Source organism: Chiloscyllium punctatum, chromosome 15, assembly GCF_047496795.1.
Source record: "Chiloscyllium punctatum isolate Juve2018m chromosome 15, sChiPun1.3, whole genome shotgun sequence".
Taxonomy (NCBI): domain Eukaryota; kingdom Metazoa; phylum Chordata; class Chondrichthyes; order Orectolobiformes; family Hemiscylliidae; genus Chiloscyllium; species Chiloscyllium punctatum.
This window is the reverse complement of record NC_092753.1, coordinates 67,958,479-67,969,015: the sequence shown is the minus strand read 5'-3', so window position 1 is coordinate 67,969,015 and position 10,537 is coordinate 67,958,479. Positions and strand designations below refer to the sequence as shown.

The following is a 10,537-nucleotide window of genomic DNA, read 5'->3' as shown; positions in this document are numbered from 1 at the left end:
GCTTGTTGGTGAATGGGGGAAGGGGAGGTGCTGATTTGGTGGCGATACGGTTATACAGGTAAAATAAAACCCTGGGCTTTGTTCAGCTTCTTTGAGGGAGTATGGAGTGACAGCTGCAGGTCGGGTTTTTGTTGCTTCTTGCTTAAATGTCAAGCTCTGCGTCAATGCAGATTAAATGTTGGGGTGACTTGTTGTTCGAAGGGGAATGAGATGATGTGCTATCAGCAGAGAACAATATCACTTCCTCCAGTTATCTCTCACCACCTTCCCCCCTCTAACAATTGCTTTCAAACTTAAATAATTTCCTCCCGCCCCATTCAATTATTTTAGGATCGCCATGTGATGCTTATGAACTCAGTTGGGGAAATTTTACATTTTGTTTCTTGGCCTTGCCTCTGTCATTGGGTGGCACACATAACCCCTCCAGTTGTTGTTAGCACAAGTTTCACCTCAAGACATTCAGCAGATAGGTTTGGCTGGCACTGTTCTCCAATCCAAGGGAGTGGCACAGCTGCTCTTGTTCAAATAAAGTGTTAAGTATTCAGGGACATGGAGACGACTCTTGGATAGGCACATGCAAGTTAGTGCAGTGAAGGGCATGTAGGTTAATCTTAGTGTGGGACAAAAGGCCAGCACAACATCGAGGGCCGAAGGGCCTGTACTGTTCTACTTTAAACCGCAGCTATACTTGTCCTGTTTGGTCGATTCTGTGGGGCAGTATGGTGGCTCTGTGGCTAGCACTGCTTCCACACAGCACCAGGGACCGCATGCAGAGTTCCAGCTTCAGGCGACTGGAGTCTGCACATTCTCCCTGTGTCTGTGTGGGCTACCTTCCGCAGTTCAAAGATGTGCAGGTTAGATGGATGGGCCATGCTAAATTGCCTATTGTGTCCAGCAGTGTGCAGTCTGGATGGGTTACAGGGGGTAAGGCAGGCAGGTGAGTGGGTCTATGTGGAATATTCTTTAGAGGGTCAGTGTGGACTCAATGGGCCAAATGGCCTGCTTCATGCTGTATGGATTCTATGATTCTAAGGTACACTTGGGAATATCCTTCAACCAACATCACTAAAAACAAATAGTCTGATGATTGTCATTTTTTTCAAACGCTTAGAATAAAACAAAGGACCAGGATTTGGTCTTATGATCCTTCAAGTCTGAATTTCCATTTTATAAGATCACGGTTATTTCAATCTAGACATCAGCCCCACTTTGTTGCCTGTTTCCCACAAAGCTTGACACCCCTATAGTGCAAGGACCTGACTAAATTCCAACATTAAACTTCAAGGTGATTTCATTTCTTTCAAATTTCATTGAAAGGTCTTGAGGTGTTGAAAGCTATTTTTGTCAATGCAAGTCTTTCAGCTTCACAGTTCAGAATTGTATTTAAAAGAATTATGATTTTTGATGAGTTTCTCATCTTATAAGGAAGAGATTGCAGTTTTCATTTAGTAAATTGGTTAATTATGAATATATTCACAAATTAAGCTCAAGATTGCTCTTGAAGTTTTGTCATAGAGATGTACAGCATGGAAACAGACCCAAATTTGTCCATGCTAACCATCCTAAATTAATCTAGTCCCATTTGCCAGCACTTGGTCCATATCCCTCTGAACCTTTCCTACTCATATACCCATCCAGATGCCTTTTAAATGTTGGAATTATACCAACCTCCACCATTTCCTGTGGCAGCTCATTACATATATGCACCACCCTTTGCATGAAAATGTTGTCCTGTAGGTCCCTTTTAAATCTTTCCCTTCTCGCCCTAAATCTATGCCCCCTAGTTCTGGACTCCCCAACTACAGGGAAAAGACCTTGTCTATTTATCTTATCCGTGCCCCTCATGATTTTATACATGTATAGAACATCACCCTCAGCCTCTAACGTTCCAGGGAAAACAGCCCTAGCTGTTCAGTTGTCCCTATAGCGCAAACCCTCCAACCCTGGCAATTTTCTTGTAAATATTTTCTGAACCCTTTCAAGTTTCGCAACATTCTTCCTCTAGGAGGGAGACCAGAATTGCACATGATACTCCAAAAATGGCCTAACCAATGACCTGTACAGACGCAACATGACCTTCCAACTCCTATACTCAATGCTTGGACCAATAAAGGAAAGCATACCAAACACCTTCTTCATTATCGTATCTACCTGCGACTCCACTTTAAAGGAAGTATGAACCTGTACTCCAAGGTCTCTTGTTCAGCAGTACTCCCCAGGACCTTATCATTAAATATATTAGGCCTGCCCTGATTTGCCTTTCCAAAATGCAGCCTCTCATATTTATCTAAGTTAAACTCCATCTGCCACACCTGGGCCCATTGGTCCATCTGATCAAGATCTCATTGTACTCTGAGGTAACCTTCTTCACTGTCCGCTGCATCTCCAATTTTGGTGTCATCTGTACTGAATATTTTGGATTTAGTCGGTTAAGGTCCAGCAGTACCGCTGTGTAATCTTGGTTCCCTAAGCATTGCTGCATCTCATTCAATCTTTAAGTTCCTTGCAATTACTTAAATGGGTTAATCTCTATGAGCAAGCAAAAACTTTGCCTGTGTGAAATCTGTTTGGTTTTGGGACTCTCAAATAAGTCTCTAACAATTCCACACTTACTAGAGACCAATGTCACCCAAAGAAAGAAAAAAGGATGTCATCAGCAAATTTATCAACCTGTTAACTTTTGGTGTGAGCATTTGATGTTAGAGTTCAGTTTGTGAGGTAGGAACTTGGATCAGAAACAAGCTTAAATCAGGGCAGTTACAAAGGAATGAGGGCTGAGCTCACTGAAGTGGACTAGGAAAGGAGCTTATGAGCGGAGATGTTTGAGAAAAATGGCAAATGTTTAAGAAAACACTTTATGACTCACAGCAAAGATATATCCCACTGAGAAAAGGGGATTCTGGGAAGGAGATAAGCCAACCACGGTTAAACTGAGCAGTTATGGCTAGTATCAAATGGAAATAAAAAACATACAATGTGGCAAAGATTAGGGGTAAAACAGAGGATTAGGAAAGTTTTAAAAAATAGCAAAAAACAAACGAGTCAAAAATAAAGAACTGTACGTATGACCAAGACAGTAAGAGTTTCTTTAAATATGTAAAAAAGATTAGAGAAGTTGAAATTAAAATTGGCCCTTAAGAGAACGAGGCTGAGGAAATAACCATGGCAAGGAAGTGGCAGAGGATTTGAATAAATACTTTGTATTAGTCTTCGCCGTAGAAGACATAATAGCATTCCAAAATTACTAAATAATCAAGTGGAAAAAGAGAGAGAGGAAATAAATACTAGACAATAACTATCACTCGAGACAAAGTGCTAAGGAAACTGATGGGGTTAAGACTGTTAAGTCTACTGGACCTGGTGGAATGCTTCCTCGAGTAATCTTTCAAAATATTTAGATTTTATTATTTATCAATTAATTACAATATACATTAATGACTTAGATGAAGAAAGTGATAGCCAAGTTTGCAGATAAAACAAAAATAGATGGGAAGGGAAGTAGTGAGGATTGCACAAAAATTCTATAGAGGGATCTGAACAGGTTAAGCAAGTGGGCAAACATTTAGCAGATGGGATACAATATGGGAAAATATGAGGTTAGCAGACAGAATAAAGGAGGGAAATATCATTTTAGAGGAGAGAGCTGCAGCACAGGGATCTGGGAATCCTTATGTATAAATCTCAAAAAAATTGCGTACAAGTTGAATAGGTAATAGGAAAGACAAATGGAATATTCGCCTTTATTTCAAAGGGAATAGAGTATAAAAGTAGGAAATTCTTGCTAAACTATACAAGGCACAAGTCAGACCACAGCTGGAATACTGTAAACTGTTTTGGGGCCCCTTACCTAAGGAAGGATACACTGACATTGGAGCCAGTCCAGAGAAGATACACTGCAATGATCCTGGATATGAAGAGGCTGTTTCATGAGGAAAAATTGAGTAGGTTGGCCCTATATTCAGTGGAGTTTAGAAGAATGAAAAGCAATCTTCTTAAACATGCATGATTCTTAAATGAGTTGGCAGGTTAGATGTGGAAAGATTGTTTCCCCTTGTGGGAGAGTCTAGGACACGAGGACATAATCTCAGAATAAGGGGTTGCTTTTTTTAAAGAAAATGATGAGGACAAGGCCTGTCAAGCCTGATTGTGAAGCATCTGAATGACTATATGAATAGGAAGAGTTTGGAGGGATATGGGCAAGTGAGACTAGATTAGATTTGGATATCTGGTCAGCATGGATGAGTTCGATCAAATGCTCTGTTTCCATGCAGTATATCTCTATGACTCTATATTCAAGGCTGGGGTAGACAGATTTTAGATCTGAAAAGGAATCAAAGGTTATGGGAAAAAGACAGGAAAAGTTGAGTTAAGGATTATCAGATCACCTTGACTTTGCAGTAATTAAAGTGTAACTCCCTTTTTCTTCCCACCCACTGCTTATGTCGCTTCAGTGCAAGTCAAGGGAATTCTTATGGTGTCATACAGTCATTGCCAAACATAATCCCAAACTAAACTAGTTCCATCTGCCTGCTCCTGGCCCATATCTCTCTAAACCTTACCTATTCATGTACTTATCCAAATGTCTTTTAAGCATTGTAATTGTACCCACATCCACCACTTCCTCAGGAAGTTCATTCCACATGTGAACCACTCTCTGTGTAAAAAGATTTCCCTCTTGTGTCTTTTTTAAATCTCTCCTATCACCTTAAAAATGTGCCTTCTAATCTTGAAATTCCCCCATCTGAGGGAAAAGATAACTACCATTAGCTCTATTTATAGCCATCATTATTTTATAAACTTCTATCAGGTTGTGTCTCAACCTACTATGCTCCAGAAAATAAAGTCTCTGCCTCTCCAGCCTTTGTTTATAACTCAAACCTTCCATACACAGCAACTTTCTGGTAAATCTCTTCTGAACCCTGTCCAACTTAATAATATCCTTCCTATAACTGGGTGATCAGAATTGGACACAGTATTCCAGAAGAGGTCTCACCAATGTCCTGTACAACCCTAACATGACTTCTCAATCCAGTACTCAAAGGACTGAGGAAGGCAAGCATGAAAAATACCTTTTTAACCACCCTGTCTACATTTGACACAAACTTCAAAGAACTATGTACCTGCATCCCTGGGTCCCTCTGTTCTACAACACTATCTGAGGCCCTACCTTAATTGTATAAGCCCTAACCTTGTTTGTTGCACCAAAATGCTATGTCTCACATTATCTCGATTGAACTCTATCTGCCATTTTTCAGCCCATTGACTCATTTAATCCAAGATCCCTTTGTAATCTTAGAAAACCTTCTTCATTGTCTACAACGCCATGAATTTTGATGTCTTCCCCAAACTTACTAACTATGCCTTCTAAATTCTCATCCAAGTTATTTACGTAAATGACAAACAAAAGAGGACTCAGAATTGATTCCTAAGAACACCACTGGTGAGTCCTCCAGTCCAAAAAGCAATCCTCCATCACCATTCTCTGTCTCTTCCTGTTAAGCCAATTATTGTATCCAATTGGCAAGCTCATCCTGAATCCTAATTCAGTATAACGTTTTGATTTCATATTGAATCGCTCTTTACTCATCTAATGTATCACAGGTTTTGAAGGAATTTAATTTTGTCACATAGACTAATGTGACAATGACTTTGTACTAATAGTTTCCTACAATGAGCCATGAATGATGAGCTAAATAGACTTCTTAATAGTGGTACATAAGCAACTTGAATTTGTACTGCAAATTTGGCCGTTGCATCAGTACTAACACATTCAAATTATGGAATTTGAATGCGACCAAAGCCAACTATCAATAAGATTTATCTGTGGTTACATGCATTCGAAGGACCATTTGCATGGAATAATCTTGCAAGGAGTGAGAAAAATATTCACTTCAAAAAATAAATCATTTATAGTTTTAAGTTCCTTGCATATATGCTATTTTCTAGTGTTGATATGTTTGGTTGATTCTTAATAATTATGATTCCTTTGATTTCATTTAGAATGGATGGAAAGGCAAAGAAATTAGAAAAACCTTCAGTAAGTACATTCCTGTGCTGGTGTCCTAACGCTTAAATTAAGCACAAGTTTTGTGGATAAGGATAAATATATGTATAACTCTGGTAACATATTTTTCCAGCGTTCTTTTATTGAGAGTCAAAAAGGACATAAATATAAGAGGGCCTTTAAATAATCAAATTAATTTAAGAGGAATCTCTTTGTACATTTCTGAGAGTGGCACTCTGCCACATGGAGTAAATGAAACAGATGGCACTAGCACATTTAAGAAAAAGTTTGTTGCACCAGTGAGAGAGTGACAAGGGCATGGGGGAATGGAGAGCAGCCTGGAACAACAGAATTAAAGTAGGAGGAAGTAAGTGTGGACTATAAATACAGGCATAGATCACTTGGACCGTATAACTCTACACCTGTGCTCAAATAGTAAAACACAGAAAAACATTATTAATAAAGTTGAACATTACATAATCGTTTCTTCCCTGACAAAAGTAATCAGAAAATCTTTATTTCCCATTTTAAGAATAGCGAGTCATTAACAATTTACTGTTCTAATCCTTCTACAACTTCTTAAAATGCTGCACAAATTCATGACTCTATTTACAAACAGTGCTGTTTCTAACTTCCTGAAACCATTTTAAAGCTGAGATATTAAATTGAAAGATCTAGTGACTATCGATCTGATCTTAGAAGGAACTGCGCCATTTGTAATTTTTCATTGGATCTCCAGTGTGTTAAAAAGTGAAGAAAGAAAAGGAGCGGTTAAGTGACTGTGTCCTTCACTCAACTGTAATTGTCAAGCGATACAGTCTTTCTGGTTCAACAATTTTGTTTTGAAGTGTCTTCTCTGAAAATTTGGAACTTATTAATATTGAATTAATTGACTACCTGTATAGCTCTACCTTCCCTGCAATTGTGTGAAAACTCTAAGCAAGGCTTTAGATAACAATCAAAATACAAGATTACATAGATCATTACATATTCACGGTCATCAGTAGATTCTTAAATGCAGATTATTATTGAATTCAAATCCACCATCTGCTGCAGCAGGTTTCTAACAGTTCTTAAGTGTTTTTAAAATTATTTCTAAACTGAATATTGCAGCATAATTACTCTTTTCTCTTTGAAATTAAATTAATTTAGGTCTCTTAAAAAATGAAGTTTTAAGAATCTTTAATTATTCATATTGAAATGTTATTCTTTTTACTTGAGTTCGGTGATACAGGTAGACAGCTGTCCTGAGATGATGTTTTGGTATTGCTCATTGTAACTTAGTGACCCATTAATAATCCAGTAATTTTCATACTAATACTAGGATTTTTTTAAAAATTCCAAATGTAATGAACTGAATTTAATTTCAGCAGCTGTCCAAATGTGATTTAAATTTGAATACCTATGGATTTTGTTTTAATGTACTCAAGGGATGGGGACATTGCTAGCTGACCAGCATTTATTGCTGGTCCTAATTGCCTTTGTAATGAGTGGCTTACTAAGCCATTTCAGAAGGCAGTCAAGAGTCAATCACATTGCTATGGATCTCGAGTCTCATGTAGGCCAGACCAGGTGAGGATGACAGATTTCCTTATCTGCGGGACATTAGTCAACCAGTTGGGTTTTTTCAACAATTGACAATGGTTTCACGGTCATCAGTAGATTATAAATGCAGATTATTATTGAATTCGCATTCCACCATCTGCTGCGGCAGGTTTCTAACTTGGGTCCTCAGATTATTGCCTGCGTCTCTGGATTAACAGTCCAGCGATAATACCAGTCCAGATTACTACTCTAGTAACATAACGGAATGCTTTTGTGCCTTGTTGTCATTGTGCATGCCTCATAATGGTAGTCAATGACAGCAAAAGTAAATTTCAGGAACTTCCCGTGCAATATAGCATGAGGCAGTCTTTTTGTTTTAACAGAGACAAAAAGCATGAAGCACATTATAAAAATATTGAAAGAAACCCTCAGACAATAATGAGTTGACCTTGGATTTTATCATCCTAAATTTCATTTCTTCTATAGTCCAATAAATGATTAGATGATTGCACTTAAAGATTTTGCTATTCCTGATTATGCTAAAGTATTGGAAGTTACCTTTAAAGAAAAGCCCATGAGATTATGCCAACAGCAGGGAATGTCACTATGTTGGATGAGAGCATTTGTGGTTGATTTTATGTACATAGACTTTATTACAACATGGAGACAGGCAGATTAGACTTTATATCTCTGTGCTTACAATACAATAAAAGTAAACCATCAAAACCTCCAAATTGGTCACTTCAGTGGTTCCTAACCAGAGTTTTGAATAACTACTCCTAGATTTTGTGAATAATTAATTTCCCAACAGTGTTTTTGTATCTTAAACAAATGACTTAACTATTTATTAATTATACAATAACTTTAGCACGGAGAAAGTTAGGAGAAAGTGAGGACTGCAGATGCTGGACATCAGAGTTGAGAGTTGGTTAGGCAGCATCCAACTGCTTTTAGCCTCCTTTCACAGACAAACAAACACAGTTAAGAGATAAATAAAGGAAAAATAAAACAAAACTGACCACATTACTTAAATGGCTTTCACAATGTGTTGTTTCACAGGTATAAATATGCACTCCTTGGCTACTTTCACTAAAGTGTTGATCAGAGGCACCTTCTCAGTTCACCAAGGCAAAGGTAGCAATACTTCTTACTCAGCTTTCTAGTCTTTTGCTTCTAGAAGCTGGTGTAACAGAAGGCAGGGGGCTTTCACATCTCCATGCTGCCTCAGCAGCAGTCCAGAACAATTTCTCAGAAAACGTAGTTGAGGAAACATAATTCTGGGTTAACCCTGATGAACTGATCAACTCTTCCCAAGGCCTCAATTACTATTCAACAACTGCCATCTACTTGAACATAGGGTTTCTTCCAGACTTACTGGAACCAATTCCCAGTTACTAACCTCATTCATAACCAACTTCTGCTATCTGTTTGGGATAGTCAACATGGCTTTGTGCGTGGGAAATCATGTCTCACAAACTTGATTGAGTTTTTTGAAGAAGTAACAAAGAGGATTGATGAGGGCACAGCAGTAGATGTGATCTATATGGACTTCAGTAAGACATACGATAAGGTTCCCATGGGAGATTGGTTAGCAAGGTTAGATCTCATGGAATACAGGGAGAACTAGTCACCTGGATACAGAACTGGCTCATAGGTAGAAGACAGAGGGTGGTGGTGGAGGGTTGTATTTCAGACTGGAGGCCTGTGATCAGTGGAGTGCCACAAGGATCGGTTCTGGGTTCTCTACTTTTCGTCATTTACATAAACGATTTGGATGTGAGCATAAGTGGTAGAGTTAGTAAGTTTGCAGATGACACCAAAATTGACGGTGTAGTGGACAGCAAAGAAAGTTACCTCAGATTACAACAGGATCTTGACCAGATGGGGCAATAGGCTGAGCAGTGGCAGATGGAATTTAATTCAGATAAATGTGAGGTGCTTCAGTTTGGGAAAGCAGGACTTATACACTTAATGATAAGGTCCTAGGGAGTTTTGCAGAACAGAGAGACCTTGGAGTGCATGTTCATAGCTCCTTGAAAGTGTAGTCACAGGTAGATAGGATAGTGAAGAAGGCGTTTGGTATGCTTTCCTTTATCGGTCAGAGTATTGAGTTAGGAGTTGGGAGGTCATGTTGCGGCTGTACAGGACATTGGTTAGGCCACTGTTGGAATATTGCGTGCAATTCTGGTCTTCTTCCTATTGAAAAGATGTTGTGAAACTTGAAAGGGTTCAGAAAAGATTTACAAGGATATTGCCAGGGTAGGAGGTTTTGAGCGAGAGGAAGAGGCTGAATAGGCTGGAGCTGTTATCCCTGGAGCATTGGAGGCTGAGGGGTGAACTTATAAGAGGTTTACAAAATTATGAGGGGCATGGATAGGGTAAACAGACAAAGTCTTTTCCATGGGTTGGGGGAGTCCAGAACTAGAGGGCATAGATTTAGGTTGAGAGGGGAAAGATATAAAAGGGACATAAGGGGCAACTTTTTCATGCTGAGGGTGGTACGTGTATGGAATGAGCTGCCAGAAGAAGTGGTGGAGTCTAGTACAATTGCAACATTTAAAAGGCATTTGGATGGATATAGGAATAGGAAGGGTTTGGATTGATATGGGCCGGGTGCTGGCAGACACGGTGGCACAGTGGTTAGCACTGTTGCCTCACAGCGCTAGAGAGCCGGGTTCAATTCCCGCCTCAGGCGACTGACTGTGTGGAGTTTGCACATTCTCCCTGTGTCTGCGTGGGTTTCCTCCGGGTGCTCCGGTTTCCTCCCACAATCCAAAAAAAAATGTACAGGTTAGGTGAATTGGCCATGCTAAATTGCCCGTAGTGTTAGGTGAAGGGGTAAATGTAGGGAAATGGGTCTGGGTGGGTTACACTTCAGCGGGTCGGTGTGGACTTGTTGGGCCGAAGGGCCTGTTTCCACACTGTAAGTAATCTAATCTAAATTGGGTTGGAATATCTGGTCGACATGGATGGGTTGGACCGAAGAGT

General features: G+C 39.4%; 1 protein-coding gene across 2 annotated transcripts in view; it reads left to right on the top strand.

Annotated features, from left to right (window-relative positions):
* The window catches only part of LOC140486357 (E3 ubiquitin-protein ligase DZIP3-like), a 135,906-nt gene continuing 125,369 nt past the window's right edge, over positions 1-10,537 (top strand). For both annotated transcript variants that reach the window (XM_072585389.1, XM_072585388.1), the window contains exons 1-2: positions 1-58; positions 6,001-6,037. In XM_072585389.1, coding sequence (XP_072441490.1) covers positions 6,002-6,037 — 36 coding nt within the window. In that variant the 5' untranslated portion in view covers positions 1-58; position 6,001. The remainder of the gene's footprint in view (positions 59-6,000; positions 6,038-10,537) is intronic.